At 55.0% G+C, this 25,229-nt stretch overlaps 1 protein-coding gene across 1 annotated transcript; it reads left to right on the top strand.

Moving 5' to 3' along the window:
* Positions 1–948: 948 nt before the first annotated feature.
* PRPF8 (pre-mRNA processing factor 8) lies at positions 949–24,732 on the top strand. Its single transcript, XM_083714982.1, has 43 exons — positions 949–1,140; positions 2,127–2,241; positions 2,446–2,614; positions 3,701–3,865; positions 3,948–4,166; positions 5,617–5,829; positions 6,174–6,299; positions 6,409–6,514; positions 6,797–6,987; positions 7,579–7,698; positions 7,908–8,097; positions 8,388–8,507; positions 9,045–9,179; positions 9,317–9,446; positions 9,837–10,033; positions 10,727–10,933; positions 11,025–11,188; positions 11,529–11,655; positions 11,789–11,981; positions 12,455–12,642; positions 12,772–13,010; positions 13,408–13,554; positions 13,678–13,888; positions 14,516–14,632; positions 14,727–14,974; positions 15,072–15,251; positions 15,373–15,508; positions 15,969–16,138; positions 16,237–16,366; positions 16,533–16,679; positions 17,127–17,287; positions 17,416–17,607; positions 18,880–19,117; positions 19,254–19,382; positions 19,551–19,664; positions 19,807–19,980; positions 20,181–20,374; positions 20,718–20,957; positions 21,074–21,215; positions 22,105–22,245; positions 22,836–22,975; positions 23,177–23,379; positions 24,308–24,732. Exons 2-43 carry the CDS (start codon positions 2,142–2,144, stop codon positions 24,460–24,462), a joined length of 7,008 nt encoding a protein of 2,335 aa, XP_083571108.1. The 5' UTR covers positions 949–1,140; positions 2,127–2,141; the 3' UTR covers positions 24,463–24,732.
* The last annotated feature ends 497 nt before the right edge of the window (positions 24,733–25,229 follow it).

Raw genomic sequence — 25,229 nt, 5'->3', positions numbered from 1 at the left:
CATACATTACAGAAAGGAGGGGCTGAGGGAGGAGTTGGTGGTAACATGAGTGTCTTGTCACCTGGCTGGTTCCTCCTTTCCCCCTCCCCATGAGTACTTTCCAGAGGACAAAGGGGAGTTTGCAGTTTCCTGCCCCCTGAGGGAAGATCTGATCAGTGTCCTTTGTTTCAGTCCATGTTGAATCCACTCCCATATGCAAGTTCTTTGTGATCTTGATTGTCTTCTGTCTGGGTTGGCATGGGCAGGGCTCCTGTGTTATGTGCTGAGACAGTGAAGGGATTATGGCTGACCAGGACTAAGTCACCCCCCTTTGTTAGTTCTTGTCACATGGAGTAAAAATAAAAATGGAACAGTGCAAATCCAATGTATGGTTGACTTTCTATGAATTTATAACAGAAATGTGGTGTTATGAATTTATAACATAAATGTGGCGTATGTAGTGTGTGAGTGTGAAGTTTATACAAACAGAATGATTGGGGTGGGGGGGTTCCTGCTACAGTATGTTACATAAATACAGGCCGGCAGCCATTGAGAACCTCCAGGCAACGCAAATGTTTCTTGTCACGAGAGCGAATCAGTCGCTCCTTTGACGGCGAGGGAAGATTCCTCTCAGGACTTTCCTGGGGCGCCTATATTCGCCTCCCCCGGCCCTGCTGGACGCATTTCTTTCTCCCCGCCTCCCCTCACCTATTTTCGAGGGGGTGGGGAAGATTGTGGTTTCTACGTAAATGAAATAATAATAATAACTGGGGCGGGCGCGTAACCGACACCCTCGCGCGCGCCCTTTCTCTCTCCCGCTCTCACTAACCGGAAGTTCTGCTCGTGCCTTCCGGAGCGACGGTGGAGAAGACCTTTCCACTCGGCGCCGCCGATTGGACCCATTTTGCGTCCGTCTCTCGCTGCCGACAGTTGATTGGCTTCAACGGCCGTTTGCGCACACCGCGCTCCGCCACATCCGGTTCCGCGGCGCCGCGCCTGCGCAGTGGCTGCGATCTGCGTCCCGAGGGTGGCGTTGGTGGCGGCCATTAGAGTTTTCCGAGGAGCTCGGAGAGAAGCGGCGGCAGGGAGAGAGAAAGCGGGACCCGGAGCGGAGGCGAGGGGAGAGGAAGAGCCGGGCATCCCCCCTCGCGGAGGGGACAGGTATGCAAAGAGAGTCGGGCCTTGGGGGAAACCGGAGTGGCCGATTCGGATTAACGGCTCCACATGCGCCAATCCGGATTAAGGGCCGCACCTCCCCGGGAGAAGCGCCCTAAGGGTCGTTTTAAATGTGCGTGCAAAATACGGCACGACTAATTTATGCGTGGAGCGTGTGTGTGTATATGTTTGTATATATGTACATTATGTATAAGTATGTATGTATGTGTGTATGTGTATATACATGTACACGTGTATGTGTGTGTATATAAATACACACACACACGTCACTTTTGTGTACATACACACACACATATACATATATGTATTCGTACGGCTGATGTAATTCTGTTTGTAAGGCACCCACATTCCAGCACACGAGTCTGCATGCAACTAAGGTTTACTTGGAGGAAACCCCCAGTGAGTCACGCCCTTTGGGCCTTTCAGGGGGTCTCCTCTGAGTAGGGCTGACCTTGGCGCAACTCACTCACACACACACACACATTTCTAAATGTTGAAATGTGCCCTCATTTGTTTGCATGTACCATTTTTGTGGGCGTGTTTTGGATGTGCTTTGATATTTATATTTAAATGAACTTGTGAGGGAGCTGTAGTCCTGCAGCCTCTGGAGGGCACCCAGATGGCTCCCGCTGATCAACCTCATCAGATGGACGGACCTGGGGTGTGATACTGCCTTGGCCTCTTAGCCTGAGGCTTTGCCAGGCCTCCTCAGATGAAAAGTAAAACATGGGAAACACTGATTTTCTTGTAGTGTAAATCTTCCTGCAGAACATATTCCACAGCTTTGTGAGATATTGTGCTCCCTCCTGAAGGATTTCTGGGATTTTAAAAATGCTTTTCTGTCTCTCCGCAGAGGTGGTGTGTTTGGCGGGGTGGAGATTGGAGCGTGGGAAGTGCAGTGCAGTAGAATTCACACCCCTTGGCAGGAGGAGCACCCACTTCTCTCTCCCTGATTTGCTTTCTCTTCGCAGCCCTAACTCCTCAACATGGCAGGCGTGTTCCCTTTCCGGGGGCCCTGCCCCCCAATGCCTGCTCCCTTGACCCCACTGCCTGACTACATGTCTGAAGAAAAGCTGCAGGAAAAAGGTACGGCTGTGGCAGGATGTGTGTGCCTATCTGAGAGGTAGGGAGGTCTGTCTTTCTTCCGCTTAGACCCTGGGGGGTTGCCCTCTTGGACGGAAAGGCATTCATTGCAGATAGCTCTCCAGCTCTTTCAGTAAGAGCACCTTCCCCAACTCTCCCTGGAGAGGGCAAGGATTGATGCTGGGACCTCGCCTGCTCCCCTTCCAGCTCGCAAGTGGCAGCAGCTGCAGGCCAAGCGCTATGCCGAGAAGCGGAAGTTTGGTTTTGTGGATGCGCAGAAGGAGGACATGCCGCCAGAGCACGTGCGGAAGATCATCCGGGACCACGGGGACATGACCAACAGGAAGTTCCGGCATGACAAGCGGGTCTATTTGGGGTGAGAAGGGGAGATGGTGACCTCGGGCAGTTTGGGGGTATGGGGTGTTTCTGGCGTTGCTTATGCTGGGAAACAGCCACGCCTTTCAAGGGGTGGGAGGCTGAGTTGATTATGGGAGCTTTTGGCAGAATCCTTTATGCTTTTTACTGGGAGGATCTCCAAGTTAAGAACTTCAAAGAAGCCCTGAACTGAATTGGACAGAAGGCCCAGCAACCTGTTTTCCCCCATGTGGAGGCACTGACCTTCTTTGGCTTCTCAACAACTGGTCCTAAGAGGCAGACTGCCTCTGAATGTGGAGATTTAATTTAGCCATTAGGACTGGCAGCCATTGATAGCTTTATTTATTTCACCCTATTCAGTGGCTGCCTGTTCACTGCAAGTTCTTTACAGCTCTGCCTTGAACTTTCAGTGACCTGATGTCAGCTGATTGACAGGTGGGCAGCCCCATCCATCTGGCAGAAGTGGCCAGCAGAGGGTTGGCCACTCCTGGATCTGGCCCTCTTAACTGATCCAATTCCCCCTCCCCAGAGACTTATATTTTGCTTATTTAGCAAGCAAAGCTTAAGGCATTGAAACTGTCAAGGTTGCCAGATGCAGTACATGCAATTGACATCCATTCACTGTTACCCATTCATGAAACAAACCCACAGAAAATTAAAAGTACTGCAATTTTTTTTTTCTGGAAAATGTACCTGCAGAGCTTTGTGGTTGTGTGTTGGCTGCTAACAGCCAGTCAGCTAACCCTGATGATAATAAAGCTTCTGACTACCAGTTGCTGGAAATGGCAGGAAGGGAGATTTGCTTTTGTGCTCACTTCCTGCTTAATAATAATAATAATAATAATAATAACAACTTATTATTTCTACCTCACCCATCTGGCTGGGTTTCCCCAGCCACTCTGGGCTGCTTGTGGTCTTCTTCCCTTTGGGGCGTCTGGTTGATCACTGTGAGGGCAGGATGCTGGACTAGACAGACCCCCTTTGGTTTGATCCAGCATGGCAGACCTTTTCTGATGTTTGTATGACATTTGTAAGTACTGGCCCAACCTTTAGAGCCTGTTTTAGCTTTGCTTTTCCTCCCTCCCAGTGCCCTCAAATACATGCCCCATGCAGTCCTGAAGCTTCTGGAGAACATGCCGATGCCCTGGGAGCAGATTCGCGACGTCCCTGTCCTGTACCACATCACGGGGGCCATCTCCTTTGTCAACGAGATCCCGTGGGTGATCGAACCCGTCTACATTGCCCAGTGGGGGTAAGTGAGGTCTCCCATCCGGCTCCGGGGTCTTGGTCTTGCAATGTGCATCTCAGCCCCTGACCCTCTCGATCTGCTCCAGGTCCATGTGGATCATGATGAGGCGGGAGAAGAGGGACCGGCGGCATTTCAAGCGCATGCGCTTCCCGCCCTTCGATGATGAGGAGCCGCCCCTTGACTATGCTGACAACATCCTGGACGTGGAGCCCCTGGAGGCCATCCAGCTGGAGCTGGATCCCGAGGAGGACGCCCCAGTCCTGGACTGGTTCTACGACCACCAGCCTCTGAAGGACAACCGCAAGTGGGTACCATCTTGCCTGGGCTCATGGCTAAAGCAGAAAATCCTCTATGTCTGGCTCTGTACAGAAGGCAGGGATGGAGAGAGTGGGACCAGGTAGAGAGGGAGTCAACCAGAAGGGGGTCTTTATGGACATCAAATTCTGCTACCCCAAACAAGGCATGGCGACTGACAGTGATTGAGAAACCTGCAGAATAGGCAGAGGACAAACTAGGGGGCTTATAGGCAAGTTGCTAATTTCGGTATCAGTTTCCGTTTATGGAATTTGTATCATGGCAGCAAGGAGCCTCTCTCCCGATTCTCGTCATCCTTTGTGGTCGTCCATTATTCGTAAATACTTTGAGCCCTCAGCATGAGTTTTCCAAATAACCTGGATCCTAAAAATCTACCTAAAGACTGAATGTGTCAATACGTACTATCTCCTTCTGGTAACCCTCCACTCTCCTCCCTACCCTGGATTCTGGATCCTAATCCCCTTTAAAAAAAATTGTTTAACCAATTTATCGATACAAATATCAACTGCAAAAGACACATACAACAAAAACCGTAATAACAGTAATAACACAATTTGACAATTCAGATTTGGATACACTGATATACCTGTGACTACACCTTTTTAAACAATATTTTCCCACCTCTCTCTCCTCCTCCTACTTCCCACCATTATCCGCCTTATCACTTAAATATTCGTTCCAGATTCTTCATATTTATCCATTCTTATTTTGCGTCGACATGCAATTCGTTAATATGTAGCTAATCTGGCCATATTATCAATCCATGTGCTCAATGGCATCTTTTTGCAGCTCTTCCAATTCATCAAAACAAGTTTTTTTGCTTCTAATATAGCACAATACATCCATTTTTTTTAATCCCTTCTTTGATTTTTCTGCAGAAATGTAGCAGGATTGTGTTTGTTGAATTATGCTTTTTGTTCCATCGTGTTTGTTAAAAATGAAATTACTTGGGGGGGGGGAGCTTCACTAGGGCTTGAAAAAGGTGCTGCTGGAGAGCTTTGGAAAGTGTCAGTCAGGGTGGCTGAGAGGTGATGCACTTGCTTTTTCGGCTTGGGAGAACAACCTGCACTCTCAACAGCCCCTTTCTCCAAGGCCGTTCCTTTGTGTCTCCGGCTGGAAAAGGGAGAGCTCTGAAGGTGCACATGGGTTGGCTTTCAGTTGGGCCCAGTAGGTGCCTTCGGAGCCCTCCTTTGGGAAGCTGTGGAACTCAGGACTAGATCTGTGCCTTCCCCAGATGTAGGCTCCCCATCAGTTCCAGCTGGGACCCCTGAGAATATCCTGCTTTTGGTGACTGAAGCGTTCCTTGTCTCTATTGCTAAGCACTGCCAGTTTGACCTGCAAAAATACCATGCCAGTTTCTATGTGCAAGGCCTGGTTTCTGCTGTGGGGATAGGAAGGAGAATGGGTTTGAAAGTTGGCTTTCTGCTCTGGGCCTGCAGATACGTCAACGGTTCCACCTACCAGCGCTGGCAGTTCACCCTCCCCATGATGTCCACCCTTTACCGCCTGGCCAACCAGCTCCTCACGGACCTTGTGGACGACAACTACTTCTACCTGTTTGACCTGAAGGCCTTTTTCACCTCCAAGGCCCTCAACATGGCCATCCCAGGGGGGCCCAAGTTTGAGCCCCTGGTCCGAGACATTAACCTGCAGTAAGTGGGAGCCTTTTTCCCTGGGGGTGGGAGGGAGATTTGGTGTTTGAGGACCCAGGCTGCTTTTGGAGGAAGCCGATCTGGGGTTCACTGCCCTTGGACCATTTCAGGTGTATTTTGACAGGACCCAGAGGTGGGGTGCTAAGAACCACTGGGGGACAGTCGCTTGACCTGTGTGGCAGTGAAAGCAGGCTTTGAGGGGGGGGCAGCTGTAGCAGGCTGCTGTTTCCAGGGAGATCTCTCCAAGGCCAGCTTGAGGCAGGGAAGGAGGGAGCTGCCAGGTTTGTTCCCTTGCCCCATAGAGCCCTGGGGCTGACCACCCGTCTCCCTTCTGGTCCAAACAGGGATGAGGACTGGAACGAGTTCAACGACATCAACAAGATCATCATCCGGCAGCCCATTCGGACAGAGTACAAGATCGCCTTCCCCTACCTGTACAACAACCTTCCCCACCACGTCCACCTCACCTGGTGAGATTTTGAGGGTGGGTGGGGCTGGGCCAGTTGCGGGGTGGGGACGGGAGGGAAGGAGGAAGTGGTGGAGGGCATAGCTCTGCCTGATGTCACCTGTTCCATGCAGGTATCACACCCCGAACGTCGTCTTCATCAAGACGGAAGATCCAGATCTGCCAGCTTTCTACTTCGACCCCCTCATCAACCCCATTTCTCACAGGCACTCTGTTAAGGTAGGCTCATGGATCTAGTGAGGAGGGGGACATGTGGGGGGTGAGTCCACCCTGCCTTTCTGCCTTGAAAGTGGATAGAGCAAAGAATGGAAATTTCCTACACACTTGTCCACCCATCTATCCTCCGTCCAGCAAGGAAGAGGCATCAGAAGGGCAGAAGGGCCTGAGCTTCCCCACCGCACTTACAAAGGAAGGCAGGCAGGGAGGCTCACTTAAACAACTCCATAAATGCTTGCTGGCAGTTTCTGGAGCATTTTTGTGTGCGCCGGTTTCTCCTTCCAGAGCCAGGAGCCTCTCCCTGATGACGATGAGGAGTTTGAGCTCCCGGAGTTTGTGGAGCCCTTCCTGAAGGAGACACCCCTCTACACCGACAACACAGCCAATGGCATCGCCCTCCTCTGGGCCCCTCGGCCCTTCAACCTGCGCTCTGGCAGGACCCGCAGGGCCCTCGACATCCCCCTCGTCAAGAACTGGTAAGGGGGCTCTTAAAAACACATTTCCCAATGGCATTTCTAGGTGGAACTGGGAGAGACTCCTGTCTGAAATCCAGCGGAGCTGCTACCAGTCAGTGTAGACAGTATTGAGCTAGGTGGACCAAGGGTCTGACTCAGTATAATGCAGCTTCCTGTGTTTAGTCCTACCCAGAGTGGACATGACTAACTTGGGTCCCTTAAATTCAACATGCTTCTGAGCAGAACTTGGTGAGATACAACTGAGGGTGTTTTTTCAGTTGTTCCGTTGTAAATGCTTGAAGTTCTAACTTAGTGGTTGTAAACTTCCTGGAGCTCTCTCTCTGGAGAAGTAAAACATGTTACTGTATCTTATTTTACTTTGTAAGATTTATACACTGCTTGACTTTAAAAACCACACTCAAAGTGATTTACAGAAAAGGTAAACAATGAAATAATCATTAAGAAAAATTAACAGCAATAGACATTCGAAAAGTTAGGATAACATCCTTCTAAATATCTGGGTAGACTTCTTTAACTAGAAATGTATTTAGCAGGTGCCAGCCTGATATCAATAGGCAGGGAGTTCCAAAACTTTTTGCCTTTGACTCCCAGGTACCGAGAGCATTGCCCCGCTGGGCAGCCCGTCAAAGTCCGCGTCTCTTACCAGAAGCTGCTCAAGTACTACGTCCTGAATGCTCTCAAGCACCGACCCCCCAAGGCCCAGAAGAAGAGGTGAGCGGCCCTCCCTGGAGGGGAGTCCGTAGTTCAGTGACAGAGGATCTGCTTTGCAGGCATAGGGGTCCTTGTTGAAGCCCCACTGGCGTCTTGGGGAGGAGGGAAGGGTGTCGGGCAGGAGGTGATGGGAACTGGGCCTAGTGGACCAGGCAGCTTCCTGCACCTTGATGTGACACACAGCCTGCCTTCCCCTCTCTCCCCTCCAGATACCTCTTCCGCTCCTTCAAGGCCACCAAGTTCTTCCAGTCGACCAAGCTGGACTGGGTGGAGGTGGGGCTGCAGGTCTGTCGCCAGGGCTACAACATGCTCAACCTCTTGATCCACCGCAAGAACCTCAATTATCTCCACCTGGACTACAACTTCAACCTGAAGCCTGTCAAGACCCTCACCACCAAGGTGCCGGCTCTGTTCCCCAACAGGGGCTGACAACCTTCTCCAGTCACTGAGGGGCCACAACACAGCCCCTTCCCGAGTCCCATTCTTCTGTCAAAGGGATTGTGGGTAGCTGCTGCCAGTCAGAGTCGTGGGAAGATGGAGCTGGCCTTCCCTGTCAGCCAGCTCCTGCTCCCAGCCTGATTTGGGGAGGGGGGCTTGGCAGCTGCTGCTGGAGCCGTGGGCAGCTTCTTTGGTGCAGTTGCTGTTGGGGGGTTCTGCACAGCACACCTCTCCCTCCTCTTTGTCTGCAGGAGAGGAAGAAGTCCCGCTTTGGCAATGCTTTCCACCTTTGCCGGGAGGTGCTGCGCCTGACCAAGCTGGTGGTGGACAGCCACGTCCAGTACAGGCTGGGCAACGTGGACGCCTTCCAGGTAGGTCATTGCCAGCCCAGACCCTTTTCTGCTGCCAAGAAGGAATGTAGCAGAACAATGCAAGGAGAGCTTTCGAGATCAGTTCAAAGGGGCCCCATAATAGTCCAGCTTCCTGTCTTTGTAGCAGCCCGTCCCTTAATCCACAAGCAGGATCCTAGCACCAGGGTCCCCTCCCCTTCTGCATTTTCCAGCATTCAGAAGCATTGCTGCCTCTGACCGGGGGGGGGGGGGGGCAGAGCATGGCCATGCTGGCTAGGAGCCATTGATTGCCATTATCCCCCATGAATTTTTCCTGTCGTCTTTGACAGCCTATCTAGGCTAGCGGCCATCACAGCTGGGTTCAGGGTTGCCCTCATGGGCCCTCCCCTTTGCGGTATAAGAGGACACTCAACTAGATATGCCCCCCCAGTGTGACTCTTCAGTTCTGAAAGGAGATGCATGTCACTTGAAGAGAGGCTGTGCAAATGCCCCCCCCCCATTGTAACATATTGGCCTTCTCTCTCTCTCTGATCCCCAACTGCCCCCCTCTGCCCGCAGCTTTCAGACGGCCTCCAGTACATTTTTGCCCACGTGGGGCAGCTGACGGGAATGTACAGGTACAAGTACAAGCTGATGAGGCAGATCCGGATGTGCAAAGACCTGAAGCACCTCATCTATTACCGCTTCAACACGGTGAGTCCAGCGGGGAGCCTGGATGGGGGGTTGCAGCTGAGCTGGGGGTGGAAGGTGGAAGCGGGGGGAGGAATGCTGATCTGCTGGGTTCCCCCACCCCAGCTTTTTAATATGCTTTTCCTGCCCCCTTCTCCTAGGGGCCGGTGGGGAAGGGTCCTGGCTGCGGCTTCTGGGCGCCCGGCTGGCGCGTCTGGCTCTTCTTCATGCGAGGCATCACTCCCCTGCTGGAGCGCTGGCTGGGCAACCTCCTGGCCAGGCAGTTCGAAGGTGAGCAGATGGGGAGGGAAGGGGGGGGTTATGTTGCTGTCCATTTTGTGCCGCCTTTCAGCCAAGGAGGCTCCCAAGATTAAGAAGATGCCAAATAATGCAACTACAAATGACAAATTCAAAGCATACCAACAATATTGAAATCCAAACACACCTGTGTTTGTGCTAGAAAAAGAGCATTCCCTGCAAAAATGTTAAGAGACAAGGAGGACACTTGAGTAGCATCTCTGCCTTACAAGGTTCTTGGTTTGCCTGGGGTTTCCTGACCCATCTGGGTGGGAGTCTTTGGGGGCCGTTTCCAGAGTTCTCTCCCCCCACCCCTTGCTGCATAGCTGTTTGGCTGGCCTCATCTTTCCTTCCCTGACCAACCTTTCCTTCCTCCCTCCTTAGGCCGTCACTCCAAGGGGGTGGCCAAGACTGTCACCAAGCAGCGTGTGGAGTCCCACTTTGACCTGGAGCTGCGCGCAGCCGTCATGCACGACATCCTGGACATGATGCCCGAGGGGATCAAGCAGAACAAGGCCAGGACCATCTTGCAGCACCTGAGCGAAGCCTGGCGGTGCTGGAAAGCCAACATCCCCTGGAAGGCAAGTCCCTCGTGGCCCCTGGCTGCCCCCCAACCAAATACCCATATAGGACATTGGGAGCTGCCTAACAGAGTCTGACCCTTGGTCTACCTGGCCCACTGTTGTCCACACTGACTGGCAGAGGCTCCCCAGGGTTTCAGGCAGGCCTCTCCTCCAGTTAGAGAACGAAAGAGTTGGAAGGGACCCCACACCCTGCAACGCAGAAATCTCAGCTAACGAATCCCTCAGCAGGTGGCCATCTTACCTCTCTTTAAAAACTTAAGAAAGGAGAGTCCTCCACCTTTCCAGGGAGTATGTGCCTTTCTCAGAACCTGAATCCGTTGGTTTGGGTCCTGCCCTCCAGAGCAGCAGAGAACAAGCTTGCTCCACCTTCCCTGCGACGGCCCTTGAGATATTGGGCTCTCAGTCGCCCCTTCTCCAGGCTAAACATCCCCAACTCCCCAGGTTGTATCAGGACATGCTGAGGATTGAACCCAGGATCAATGGTCCTGTCCTCCTTCCACCTGATGCCAACTCCTCCAGGCAGCCTGCCCGCTGTCCTTCCTGTCTTAGAAAGCTGTATTTTCTTGAACTTCACAGAATAATAAAAAGCATAGACAAAACCAGAACTTGGAGTACATGTATCTTTGACCTTATGCAGCATAGTAAAGGTCCTGTCCCACCCAGTGACCTCTCCCTCCCTCCCCCTGCCAGGTGCCAGGGCTGCCGACCCCCATTGAGAACATGATCCTGCGCTACGTGAAGGCCAAGGCCGACTGGTGGACCAACACGGCGCACTACAACCGCGAGCGCATCCGGCGCGGAGCCACCGTGGACAAGACAGTCTGCAAGAAGAACTTGGGCCGCCTGACGCGGCTGTACCTGAAGGCAGAGCAGGAGCGGCAGCACAACTACCTGAAGGTGGGGCCGGGTGGAGTGGAGCGGGGGGCTGTGGGGCAGTGCGACGGAGAGACCCCTGCCTGACTGTGTGCCTGCTGTGCCTCCCCCACAGGATGGTCCCTACATCACGGCGGAGGAGGCCGTGGCCGTCTACACCACCACCGTCCACTGGCTGGAGAGCCGGCGCTTCTCGCCCATCCCCTTCCCCCCTCTCTCCTACAAGCACGACACCAAGCTGCTCATCCTGGCCCTGGAGAGGCTCAAGGAGGCCTACAGGTGAGCCGCAGGAAGGCGGGAGGGCACAGGCCACATTGCGGGGCCCAAACAGCGCTATGGTCCAATGCTGGTGGTTACCAGCCACAACGGCTATGCATCACTTCTGAATAGCTGCTGGTGGAAGCTGCAGGAGGGGAGAGGGGGGCTCTTTCGGTCCTGCTTGGGGGCTTCCCTTTGGGGCACCTGGGTGGCTGCTGTGAGAATGGGATGTTGAGCCTGATCCAGCAGTCAGGCTCTTCTCAGGTTCGTATGGTGGCCTTGGGGAACCCTGTTTTCTGAGGAAATGCGGCCATTGAGGAATGCCTACCCTTCCATGAAATGTAACTTCCCTCCCATGCAGTGTGAAGTCTCGGCTGAACCAGTCCCAGCGGGAGGAGCTGGGCCTCATTGAGCAGGCTTACGACAACCCCCACGAGGCCTTGTCCCGCATTAAGCGACACTTGCTGACCCAGCGAGCCTTCAAGGAGGTAAGGCTTTTGGAGGGGGGAGCGCCTACGGGGCCTCAGCATCCCCAGAGTGACGTGTTCCCAGCTGTGGCGTCCTTGGGGTGCCCTTCCCTCGCCCCCTGCTGGCTGACTCCTCTTCATCCTCTTTGGCCAGGTGGGCATTGAGTTCATGGACCTCTACAGCCACCTCGTCCCGGTCTATGATGTGGAGCCCCTGGAGAAGATCACAGACGCCTACCTGGACCAGTACCTGTGGTACGAGGCCGACAAGAGGCGCCTCTTCCCACCCTGGATCAAGCCGGCAGACACGGAGCCCCCTCCGCTGCTCGTCTATAAGTGGTGCCAGGGTGAGCCCTGTGGGGAGAGGGGGCCTGGGGCGGGGGGCTTCTTGGTTGTGCTGTGTAGGAAGTTGCCTGGTACTAAATCAGGCTGTGGGTCCATCTAGCTCAGCTTTGTCTGCAGTGACTGGCAGAGGCACTCCAGGGGTTCAAGGGGGGGGGGGTTGCCTTTCCCAGTCATACCTGTAGATGCCATCACAGGTGCTCTTGTCCGTGGGAAGCATCCATGGATCCAGCCCTCTGAGCAGCCTCTGTCTGCTTTGAGAGAGGGTTGGGTGTTTCCTGATTGGGAATAGGGCCGAGAAAGGCCTTGGCTGTTGAACTGTCAGCCCCTGAGCCTATTCCTTGACTCCAGTTCCTCCAGGGAAGTCTTGAGCAGGGCACAGCTGGCCTCAGGGGTTCCTTTCTCCCCTTCCTTCCTTAGCAGGATGGAACTGGATTGAGCTGGGCTCCTTCTCTTCCCGCCCTCCCTTCCCTTCCAGGCATCAACAACCTGCAGGATGTGTGGGAGACCAGCGAGGGCGAGTGCAACGTCATGCTGGAGTCTCGCTTTGAGAAGATGTACGAAAAGATCGACCTGACGCTCCTCAACAGGCTCCTGCGCCTCATTGTTGACCACAACATCGCTGACTACATGACAGCCAAGAACAACGTGGTCATCAACTACAAGGTGGGGCCTGGGGGCGTCTTCCTCTGAGGGCCCAGGGCCTCCTTCACGCAGGTGGAGTCTGATCTTGGCTAGCTGGGGCTTGTGCCCCCGGCTGAGCCCTCTGGCTGACCTCTCTCTTTCCTCCCCCAGGACATGAACCACACCAACTCCTACGGCATCATCCGCGGCCTGCAGTTTGCCTCCTTCATCGTCCAGTACTACGGCCTGGTGATGGACCTGCTGGTGCTTGGCCTGCATCGCGCCAGTGAGATGGCCGGCCCCCCGCAGATGCCCAATGACTTCCTCAGCTTCCAGGACATTGCCACCGAGGTGGCCCACCCCATCCGCCTCTTCTGCAGATACATTGACCGCATCCACATCTTCTTCAGGTACTGGGGGCCGTGGAGGGAGCAGGAGAAGGGGGGGGTGCTCCTGCAGATAGCGGGCTCCAGGAGGAACGCTAATGAGATGAGGAGGGGCCCTCGTAGCTGAGTGGCACAGAGCCCCTGCTTAGCATGCAGAAGGCACTCGGTCCCGTTCCTAGTGGCGCCTCCAGGAAGGGCTGGGAAAACCTCCCTGCCTAAAATCCTGTAGAGATGCTACCAGCCAGTGTTGGCAACACTGATCTGGATGGACTGATGGGGCGGCGCAAGGCAGCTTCCTACGATCCCATTGCTGAACTGGAAAGAGCCCCCTCCGCACACAGCCTGCACATGTCCAGCTTTGCCCCAAAGCGTACTGTGTCCTGGTGGACCCTTCTGACTTTGCCCTCTGCTGCTTCCTCAGGTTCACTGCTGATGAGGCAAGGGACCTGATTCAGCGCTACCTGACAGAGCACCCGGACCCCAACAATGAGAACATCGTCGGCTACAACAACAAGAAGTGTTGGCCCCGAGATGCCCGGATGCGGCTGATGAAGCACGACGTCAACCTGTGAGTGGCCGGCTCCGGGGTCAAGTGGACGGGCCGGTTGCCCTCCTGGCTCTGTGGCCAGAAAGGGGGTGGGTTGTGGGGTCTGCCTGGGCCAGGGGATTGACGCCTCTTCCCTCCTGCCAGGGGCCGTGCCGTCTTCTGGGACATCAAGAACCGCCTGCCGCGCTCAGTCACCACGGTGCAGTGGGAGAACAGCTTCGTCTCCGTCTACAGCAAGGACAACCCCAACCTGCTCTTCAACATGTGCGGCTTCGAGTGCCGCATCCTGCCCAAGTGCCGCACGAGCTATGAGGAGTTCACACACAAGGACGGCGTCTGGAATCTGCAGAACGAGGTGGGGGCAGAGGGCAGGCTGTGTTTGGGGAACAGTCTCCTTTGGGTTCAGAGAGGCCACGGCCAGGTCAGTCCATGGAAGGTGGTGCTTGCTTTTGCATGCTGGTCGATGGAAATCACAGCAGGAGAAAGTTGCTGCCGTTGTGCTTCTGTTCCCCTTTTGGGCTTCACTTTGAGGCATCTGGTTCACCACTGTGGAAGTTTGGGCAATGATGGGGGCCCCTTGGCCTAATCCGCCTGCTGCAGGCCTCTTCTGATGACTTTCAAAGAGAATTAGACAAGTTCACAGACAGGGCTGTGTTCTTTCTCCACTGTTGGAGACAGAAGTGCAGGGAGTGCATCACCAGTGCAGGGAATGCTGCTTGTGGGCTTTCCTTTGAGGGTGCCTAGTTGGTCAGTGTGAGAAGAGGATGCTGTGCTAGGAAGAATCAAAGAATTATAGAGTTGGAAGGACCCCCTAATCTGACCCCTGTGATGCCGGCACAGCTAAAGAACCCCTGGCTGGTGGCCCCAAACTTCCAAAGAAGGAAAGTTCCACTGTCAGAAAGTTCTTCCTGAGGTTTAGTCCTTTGGCCTGATCCAGCACTGCAGGGCCCTCCTGAAGTCCTTGCTCTGGCTACTCTTTCAGGTGACCAAGGAGCGGACGGCTCAGTGCTTCCTGCGGGTGGATGATGAATCCATGCAGAGGTTCCACAACCGGGTCAGGCAGATCCTGATGGCTTCCGGCTCCACCACCTTCACCAAGGTCGGGAGAGGGGCATGTCTTTGGGCCTGGGGTGTGTTTGTGTGGTCTCAGTGCAGAGTCTCTGAGGCCTGGCTCTCCGCTCTCTGCTTTTCAGATCGTGAACAAGTGGAACACGGCCCTGATTGGGCTGATGACCTACTTCCGGGAGGCCGTGGTGAACACCCAGGAGCTGCTGGATCTGCTGGTGAAGTGCGAGAACAAGATCCAGACTCGGATCAAGATTGGCCTGAACTCCAAGATGCCCAGCCGCTTTCCGCCAGTCGTCTTCTACACTCCCAAGGAGCTGGGGGGTCTGGGGATGTTGTCCATGGGGCACGTCCTCATCCCCCAGTCTGACCTCAGGTGAGCTGGGAGGCCGAGTGGGGAGGGAGGGAGGGAGCGGAAAGACCTTCCGGCAGGGACTTCTCTCCACCCACACCTTCTCCCCTCTTCCCTGCAGGTGGTCCAAGCAGACGGACGTGGGCATCACCCACTTCCGCTCGGGAATGAGCCATGAGGAGGACCAGCTGATCCCCAACTTGTACCGCTACATCCAGCCATGGGAGAGCGAGTTCATTGACTCCCAGCGGGTGTGGGCCGAGTATGCCCTCAAGAGGCAGGAGGCCATCGCTCAGAACAGGTGCGCTTGAGAGGCAGGAGGGCGCCTCCTTCTTCTCCTCCTCCTCCTCCCTCCCTGGTGGGGCAGGAGAAGAAGAGTGAGGAGCCAACGGCAGCCTTGTCTCTCCCCTTCTCCTTCCCAGGCGCCTGACTCTGGAGGATTTGGAGGACTCGTGGGACAGGGGCATCCCTCGCATCAACACCCTCTTCCAGAAGGACCGCCATACCCTGGCCTATGACAAGGGCTGGAGGGTCAGGACGGATTTCAAGCAGTACCAGGTAGGAGGGTCCCTGGCTTCCATAAACCTGTTCCTAGCGCCCTCTCACCCTGCCCTGTAAAAAGCATCGTTCAGAAGAGCGGTCTGCACAACCCAACCAAGGACGGTGGTAACACATCAAAATTCAGTAACAGTTAATTGTACATTTGTTCAAAATGAAATTAAAATTACTAAGGTTAATTAATTTAACAGAATTGATAAATGTCATCTGGTGAGTCCAGCTTTTCAGAGTCTGGCAGTTATTTTCACCTCCAGTAGGGAACTCCCCTGCCCCACTGGGCTAGGTGGGGACTGGGGGCCCATGACCAACCCTTCCCTCTTTCTCTTACAAGGGCTGGTGGCTTGGCAAGCGACAAAACCTTCCCCACCCCTAAACTGCCCAGGGGTGCTGAGCCCTCTGCTCTTGTTCCTCTCCGCCTGACGCTTCTCCTTCTCTAACATTCTCCCCCTGCCCCTTCCAGGTCCTGAAGCAGAACCCGTTCTGGTGGACCCACCAGCGCCATGACGGGAAGCTCTGGAACCTGAACAACTACCGTACAGACATGATCCAGGCGCTGGGCGGGGTGGAGGGCATCCTGGAGCACACCCTCTTCAAGGGCACCTACTTCCCAACCTGGGAAGGTCTCTTTTGGTAAGGAGGATTGGGAGTGCGGAAGAGAGAGGTCAGAAGACCCTTGCACGACTCCAGGCCTGAGCTCAGGCCTCACCGTGCCTGTGTTTTGCTTCTAGGGAAAAGGCTTCCGGGTTTGAGGAGTCCATGAAGTGGAAGAAGCTGACCAACGCCCAGCGCTCAGGTCTCAACCAGATCCCCAACAGAAGGTTCACCCTCTGGTGGTCTCCCACCATCAACAGGGCCAACGTGAGTCTCCTACTGGCTTGGGGGGGGGGCTATTGCTGAGTCATCTCTTGAGGGGCAGCTGGTGAGGACATCAACTCCGTCTCTCCTCCGCACCTCCCAGCTTTCCACTTCTGAGGTTTTGTGGTGCTTGCCCCCCTTTCCTGAACGTCTGCCCTTCTCCTTGCAGGTATACGTGGGCTTCCAGGTGCAGCTGGACCTGACAGGCATCTTCATGCACGGCAAGATCCCCACGCTGAAGATCTCCCTCATCCAGATCTTCCGGGCCCATTTGTGGCAGAAGATCCATGAGAGCATCGTCATGGACTTGTGCCAGGTGAGGAGGCGGCCAAGTGGGGCAGAAGCAGCAGCAGCCCTATGCTTGGTCTCTGGCCTTGGTTGCAGGCTAGTGGATTTTCTCCCCCCCCCCCCCACTGCCCTCCTTGGAGATGCTGTCGGGGTGAAGCTGGGACATTCGGAGCCCCCTCCTCTTCTCCAGCCAGTCCCCAGTTGCTCTTAAGGGGGTTCTCTGGCTCCTCTTCTGCCCCCCCCAAAAGGAAAATGGGAAGGCACCAAATTGGGGGGGGGGCAGAGGCTGTAAGAGGGTTTGTTTGGCGAACCTTCCGGCACAGTGAATGAGTCTCTAGGCTTTGCAGAAACCTCTTAAACCTCTAGGTGAGGCAGGACTCGGGGGGATCCCTCTGGTGCTGCTGCTGCCTTCTTAGGGGAGTGGTGGTGACTTGTGGGCCCACGGGGCTGTTCTGAGTGGTCCACTGCTCCCCAGGTGTTTGACCAAGAGCTGGACGCCCTGGAGATTGAGACGGTGCAGAAGGAGACGATCCACCCCAGGAAGTCCTACAAGATGAACTCCTCCTGCGCAGACATCCTCCTCTTTGCTTCCTACAAGTGGAACGTCTCCCGTCCCTCCCTCTTGGCAGACTCCAAGTGAGTCCGTCTGCTTCTTCCCACTGAGGGCAAGCGGGGACAGAGGGGGGAGGGACCCCCTTTGGGGTGGCAGTAAGGCTCCTGGGCTTGCCGAGTACCATGCCAACGGCTGCCCGCTTCCTGCGCAGGGACGTGATGGACAGCACCACCACCCAGAAGTACTGGATCGACATCCAATTGCGCTGGGGCGACTACGACTCCCACGACATTGAGCGTTACGCCCGGGCAAAGTTCCTGGACTACACCACGGACAACATGAGCATCTACCCATCTCCCACCGGCGTCCTCATCGCCATCGACCTGGCCTACAACCTGCACAGGTGAGGGGGTGGGATGGTGTTTTCCAGGGGATGCAAAGTAGGTTGGGGTCCCAGCAGGGTGTGGGGGCTCGCCTCTTAATAGGAACCTAAGAAGATCTGTCTGCTGGATCAGCCTGGTCCCGTCTAATCTCCTTTGGGAGAAAGGGAGAAAGACAGGGTAGCCCAGGTGGGTTGGCAGGGAATCGCCCTGTAAAGTAGACATGCAGAATGCCTGGCTTAAAAGCAATTATGCTGAAGGTGAGGGGGCTGGGAAACCTTGTCAAAAGAAAACACATCACCTCGTACATAAACACCATGAAACCCCACACAGCCTTCTTGCAAGAGGTTCACAACTCACCCAAATGAATCAAACTCCTGAGCGAACCCTGCTTCAGTCAACAGTGGGCAGCGCTCGGATCAGGAAAGGCTCATGGAGTAGCCATACTACTCAGATACTTGAATTTTTAATTATTATTTTATTTATACCGTACCCATCTGGCTGGGTTTCCCCAGACACTCTAGGTGGCTTACAGCATATATAAAACATAGTAAAATATCAAACACTAAAAGCCACAACAGTGCTAAAAGACAAAGGAGGCGGATTCATTTTCGCTAAAGATGGCAAAACTAAACTGACATTTGGCTTCATATATGCCCCTCTGAGAGAAAGGGCAGGATAGAAGTTTAGATAAAGCAAAAATAAACAGCCCAGCACCTTGATTGCCCTAGTGAGAAGCTCACAAACAAGGTCTGAGCATCTCTGCACAGTCTGCACCTTGTCCTCCAGCAACCGGGATTCAGAAGCAGACCTCCCCTGGCAGCGGAGGGAGTCTGCTGCCTCCAGCAATCAGTGGTAGCCTTGTCCCCTTCCGTGAATTTGAGCAATCCTTTAGAAGAAGAGCCTGGCTGCTGGATCAGGCCCAGAGGGGCCCATCTCCTCCATCTTTGCACAATAGCCAGCCAGATGCTATCATTGGAAGCCCATGAGCAGGACCAGGGGCAACAGCATGCTCCCTTCTTGCGAGTCCCTTCAGCTGCTGTTACTCACAGGACGAGCACAGCTATAGTTACCTGCACCCAACACATAGGCTTCTCCTGTGACTACCAAAAAGTAGATAAGCAAGCCAACGAAAGCAGACCCCCAGCTTTTTTGGTCCACAGAATGGGTCCCCATATAGGTGTCTGTGACGCCCTGGAGGAACAGGAGTGTCTGTGCAGCCCGCTGTGTGGAAGGGAGGGGAGGGGCTGGCCCTGACCTGTGGCCCTGACCTTCCCCCTGCTTGGCTTCCCCAGCGCCTACGGGAACTGGTTCCCCGGGAGCAAGCCCCTGATCCAGCAGGCCATGGCTAAGATCATGAAGGCGAACCCGGCTCTCTACGTCCTGCGGGAGCGGATCCGGAAGGGGCTGCAGCTCTACTCCTCTGAGCCCACCGAGCCCTACCTCTCCTCCCAGAACTACGGGGAGCTCTTCTCCAACCAGATCATCTGGTTTGTCGACGACACCAACGTCTACAGGGTCACCATCCACAAAGTGAGAGCCACCACGGACCCTGCGGGCTGGGGAGGAGGCAGCCTGTCCGCGGCCTGAGAAACCTGCTTTGAACCGGGGTGGGGGCGAGGGCAACGGAGGGTCTAGACACTCAAGGGCTTGTTCTTTCCCCTTCCAGACCTTTGAAGGGAACCTGACGACCAAGCCCATCAATGGGGCCATCTTCATCTTCAACCCCCGGACGGGGCAGCTCTTCCTGAAGATCATCCACACCTCCGTGTGGGCGGGGCAGAAGCGGTTGGGCCAGGTGAGGAGTTGGGGCCTGGGCCTGCTCCGCGGCCACCTGTGTGTGCACCTGTGGCTTGGCTGCTTTGGCGCCAGAGTTTTAAAAGGAGCCATTGGGCCAATGGCAGGGCTGGTTCTTTACTCAGCGCCTTCTCTTCCTTTTCTCCCTCCCCATCCATCCCTTTTCCAGCTGGCCAAGTGGAAGACAGCTGAGGAAGTGGCGGCCCTGATCCGCTCCCTGCCCGTTGAGGAGCAGCCGAAGCAGATCATCGTCACTCGGAAGGGCATGTTGGACCCTCTGGAGGTGGGTTGGGGTCTTTGTCTTGGGATGGGGGTGACTCCCTTGGCACCTGCAGAGTCTGTTCTCCTCCAGGTGGCGCTAGAGACCTCTGGCCCCACCCTGCTCTCCTGACCTGCCTCTCTTCTCTCTCTCTCCCTCCTCCCAGGTGCACTTGCTGGATTTCCCCAACATCGTCATCAAAGGCTCGGAGCTCCAGTTGCCCTTCCAGGCCTGCCTGAAAGTGGAGAAGTTCGGGGACCTCATCCTGAAGGCTACAGAGCCCCAGATGGTGCTCTTCAACCTCTATGACGACTGGCTGAAGACCATTTCCTCCTACACGGTGAGGCTGGGGTGGGAGAGCCGCTCCAGCAGAAACTGGCGTCTGCCAGGGGCTTGGAGCATGGTGGCACCCCCTCTGGCCAAGCTCTGGAGGCTTCCCAGAGAAGGAATCCCTCCCCAGCAAGATCCAGCCGCAGATGCCCACCCTTTGGGATGCATTTACATCCCTGTTCACCCGTCTCCCTCTCTCTCGGCCTGCAGGCCTTCTCCCGCCTGATCCTCATCCTCCGGGCTCTGCACGTGAACAACGACCGGGCCAAGGTCATCCTGAAGCCAGACAAGACCACCATCACGGAGCCTCACCACATCTGGCCCACCCTGACGGACGAGGAGTGGATCAAAGTGGAGGTGCAGCTGAAGGACTTGATCTTGGCCGACTATGGGAAGAAGAACAAGTAAGAGGCTCCCTAGTCTTTTCAGCCAGAGGGACGCATTCCTTCTTTGGGGCGGGGACAAGCACAGGCCTCTCGTGGAGGGGCAGGGGCATACGAGGAATGGCTGCAGAAGATGTGCACAGGGTCCATGTTGGTTCTTGTGGAGAGAGGCACTCCTTGAGGCATTGCACTCTTTGGACCTCCCTGAGCTGACCCCCTTCTCCCCCATCTTAGCACCAGCCGCAGTTTTTAAGAAGCAGAGGGAGGGAGGTTTGTCCTGCTGCCTTAGCAGGTGCCATGGTAGGAGAGTGTCTCCAGGCCTCTGGCTGCCCCATCTCACCTTTCCTGGCTCCTCTCCCACCAGTGTGAATGTGGCCTCCCTGACGCAGTCTGAGATCCGGGACATCATCCTGGGCATGGAGATCTCTGCCCCTTCGCAGCAGCGCCAGCAGATTGCCGAGATCGAGAAGCAGACCAAAGAGCAGTCGCAGCTGACGGCCACCCAGACACGGACCGTGAACAAGCACGGCGATGAGATCATCACCTCCACCACCAGCAACTACGAGACCCAGACCTTCTCCTCCAAGACAGAGTGGCGCGTCAGGTAGGCAGCCGAGGGGCTGGCGGTGGCAGCAGCAGATGTGGCCTTGGGTGAGGCGGGGGCGTGTCTAGCTCCTCCAGTAACCCCCTTCCTCTTCCTCCTCGTCTCCCCCCAAACAGGGCCATCTCCGCTGCCAACCTCCACCTGCGGACAAACCACATCTACGTCTCGTCGGATGACATCAAGGAGACAGGCTACACTTACATCCTTCCCAAGAATGTCCTGAAAAAGTTCATCTGCATATCGGACCTGCGTGCTCAGGTGCCCTGGCCGGTGGTGGTGAAGGCGGGGGTGGTGGCGGTTGAGGGAGTAACGGACTTGGGCCCTGGGGGGGTCTTTGCTCGCGCTCTCTCTCTCTCTCTCTCTCTCTCTCTCTCTGTGTGTGTGTGTGTGTGTGTGTGCCCCATGGCTGGCTGCGTTCTTGCCCACATTCTGTTGCCCTCCTGATCTCACTGATACCCGTTACCAGTATTATTCCTCAGCAAAAATGTTTTAAATGCTAGGAATTTTCTCTTTGGGGATAGGGAGGAGTCCAGAATAACACAGTGTCAGCCAGTAAAATTGTGTGTGACAAAGACAAATAGTTAATTAGAGAGGGAGGGAGGCTTTATAACTAGGCCAGAAGTTGGTCATAAAATTGACACAACTTTCAGTTGTCTCTTTTCCTCATGAAAACTAACACTCCAGAACATCACAACTGTTCTTCCTGTTGTGTTTTGTGTACAATGTCAGTGCAACGTAGACGGCACGGCTCTGATGTTTTTGTCATATACTGTGAAGCTTTGCTGCCCCCTGAATTCCAGCTCAACCTTCTCTACCCCTTGGGTCTCCTTGCTGTCATTGTGGGGATCATCTGCAGGCCTCCGGATGATGCCGGACTCCAACTCCCAGCAGGGCCAGGGACCAGGGGTGATGATGATGATGGGAGTTGTAGGTCAGCAACCACTGGAGGGCCAGTCGTTCCCCCGCCTGTTTCACTGGATCTGATTTTTTCCTGTGTGTGCCTTGAACCCTCGTTCCCTTCCTGTCCACTGACCTATTTCATCCGACTTGATTCTGTGGGGCTTCCTGGGCCTTTTGCCTCCTGGGGGCTGCTTTGCCAAAGCCTCTCACTGAGGCTGGTGTGCCTTTTCTTTTTTCCCCCTCCCAGATTGCAGGATACCTGTATGGGGTGAGCCCCCCAGACAACCCCCAGGTGAAAGAGATCCGGTGCATCGTGATGGTGCCTCAGTGGGGCACTCACCAGACTGTCCACCTTCCTGGCCAGCTGCCCCAACACGAGTATCTCAAGGTGCGTCCGGCCTGGGCACCCCAAACGCGGCAGGGGAGGCGGCTCTGGGTGTCTCTTGGGTCTTGGTGATGGGCCTTTATCTTGTGCCTCTGGGGGAGGAAGTCATGAGTGGTTAATGCAGCAGCAACACAGTTCTATCCTTGAATTTTTGAATCATTCCAAGGTGATTTAGGAACATCCCATGAAAACAGTTCCAAAAAACCCCAGGTGGGAACATCTGTTTATCTTTAATCCTGAAACCAGAGACCTTTTTGCCCAGCTAGGAAAGCTGCTTGAAATAATAAGGTCTGTGGTCTTTTTTAGAAAACACAGACCTTGGGTGTTAGTCGCATCCCATCAGGGATTTGCTGCTCCTTCTTGCCACCATCTTTGTGCTGCTTCTGGTGACCCACCAGTGGGCTGGAGGGGGCAGAGGAACAACTGAGCCCCACGGCAGGGCACAGCGGCTTAGGCCTGCCTGCGTTCCTTGCAGAGATGCCTGGCTTGCTCTGTCCGTTAGCCAACGGCGCCCCACCCCACCCCCTTTGGGAAGCCTCCCCCTGCCGCCAGCCCTGGAAGGAGTCAGCGATGACTTTCTCTCGATTTTTCAGGAGATGGAGCCCCTGGGGTGGATCCACACGCAGCCAAATGAGTCGCCCCAGCTCTCCCCACAGGACGTCACAACCCATGCCAAAGTCATGGCCGAGAACCCCTCTTGGGATGGCGAAAAGACCATCATCATCACCTGCAGGTGAGTCCCAGAGGCAGGAGAGGCTGTGGGCCCTGCTTGGAGGCTGGAGCAATCACTATCGCACCTGGGCAGTGTGCTTGGGCGCTGGGTGTCTTGGATCCCCTTGGAGGGCACAGGTGGGAACTGAGCTCTGCTGAGCAGGGGGGCGGAACAGAACTTGCCCTGTTCCTTGTCTTCACCCCGGGTTTCTCACCTGCCCAGCTTCACCCCCGGCTCCTGCACCTTGACGGCCTACAAGCTGACCCCCAGCGGCTACGAGTGGGGCAGGCAGAACACCGACAAAGGGAACAACCCCAAGGGCTACCTGCCCTCTCACTACGAGAGGGTGCAGATGCTGCTCTCCGACCGCTTCTTGGGCTTCTTCATGGTGCCAGCGCAAGGCTCCTGGAACTACAACTTCATGGGTGAGTTGGGGCGGAGGGGTTTCTGCTGCGATGGCCCATCCCATAATGAGCCTCTTCCTCTCTCTCCAGGCTGATGGGCCTGTGACCTAGAAGCAGCTCTCCCTGGTTAGCCTTCTCTCCAGTCAAGACCCGCCTCCTTCCCTCCCCAGGATCTTTTCCCCCAGACTGATCCAGTCCCCTGAAGCTCTGAGCTTTTGTGTCTGGTGGCAGAGATGAGGCTGGTGAGAAAACCAGCCAGCTGTGCCCACCACCCCACCTGCGCCTTCGCTTCCTGCCAAGCAGGATGTAGCCGTTCTGCTCAGAAAGGAAACGGAGGGGAGGAGGGCAGCCTTACTTCTGCCCTTCCTGCTGAGCAGCAGAATCAGCCTAGGCCAGGGATTGGGGGCGGGGGCAAGAGATCTGTGGCACTTGATATGTTGTTGGGCTCACCGCTCCCGCCAGCCCTGGCTGCTGGCAGTCCATAAAGCATCTGGAGGCGCCACAGAACTCCCCATCCCATGTCGGCTTAGCCTCAGCCCCGCTTTGATGTTTTCTCACCATCCATTCATGGCACCAAAGCAGGAGCCATTGAAGCCGAATGACGGAAGATTCAGGGCAGGTAAAAGGAAGGACTTCTTCATGCAGCGCAGACTGTGGAACTCACCCCCACAGGAGGCAGGGATCACCACCCACTTGGATGGCTTTAAAAGAGGATTAGAGGGCAATCAAGGAAGTGGGGGGCAGGGGCTATCGATGGCTACGAAGCCACAGTGGCTGTGCTCTGCCTCCAGACACCAGTTGCTAGAAACCCCAGGAGGGGAGAGTTGCTCTTGTGTTTGAATCCTGCTTGCTGGCTTCCAACAGGGGCATCTGGGTGGCCCCTGTGAGAAGAGGAGGCCTGACCAGATGGGACTGATGGCGGTGTTTGTGTCCCCCCCCCCCCTTGCAGGTGTCCGTCACGATCCCAACATGAAGTACGAGCTGCAGTTGGCGAACCCCAAAGAGTTCTACCACGAGGTCCACCGCCCCTCTCACTTCCTCAACTTCGCCCTCCTGCAGGAAGGGGAGGTGTACTCTGCCGACCGAGAGGACCTCTACTCCTAGGCCTAGGGTGGCCGAGGGAACCAGACGCTCGCTGGCCAAGACTGAGAACTGTTGACATTCAACAGTGCCTGCCATGTTTTACCTTCTCCCCCCTCTCACCTGCCCAGTTAATGTTCAGCATCTCCCTCCCCCGCCCCTTTTAAGGTTTCTGAGTCAAGTCACTTTACAACACTTGTGTAAAGTGTGTGTATTGGTTGGTATGTGTGTGTATAGTGCCTGCTTCGGAGTGTAGTTCTACAGTTGTTTAATAAAAATTTTGTATAAATGGGAGCTTTGTGTGGTCTCTCTCAGCAGGTGGGGAACAGCAGAGGATGTTGTTAATTACATTTGCATTCTGCCCTATACACATAGACCTCAGAACAGTTCACAACATACAAATTACAATATAAAAACACAAATACATAATAAAAACAAAGACCGCTCAATAGCCTCCCTCCTTCCACAAGGCGGTTGGCAGAAATGTAAGTCACATCCCATTGCCAGAAAAGTTTTCAAGGAGGTTAATTTTTGCCCTCCAAGGAGGTTAAATTTTGCCCTCCAAGCCGGGGAAGCCCTAATTTCTGTGATGGTGTTACATGCAGGAGGCCCCAAAGTCAGTCTCCCAGTGGTATCTCCCAATAGTGCTTTGAGAGACCGTCCCTCTGGCCCACCTGAAACCCTCAAGAGCCACTGCCAGTCTGTGTTGGCAGTACTGAGCTAAGTCGCTCAATGACTGGTTCCTTATAAGGCAGCTTCCTAGGCTCAGATACGGAGTGGCCCAGGCTCAG

The sequence above is a fragment of the Podarcis gaigeae genome, assembly GCF_964106915.1.
Source record: "Podarcis gaigeae genome assembly, chromosome: 15".
Classification (NCBI taxonomy): domain Eukaryota; kingdom Metazoa; phylum Chordata; class Lepidosauria; order Squamata; family Lacertidae; genus Podarcis; species Podarcis gaigeae.
This window is presented reverse-complemented; position numbering and strand designations above follow the sequence as displayed.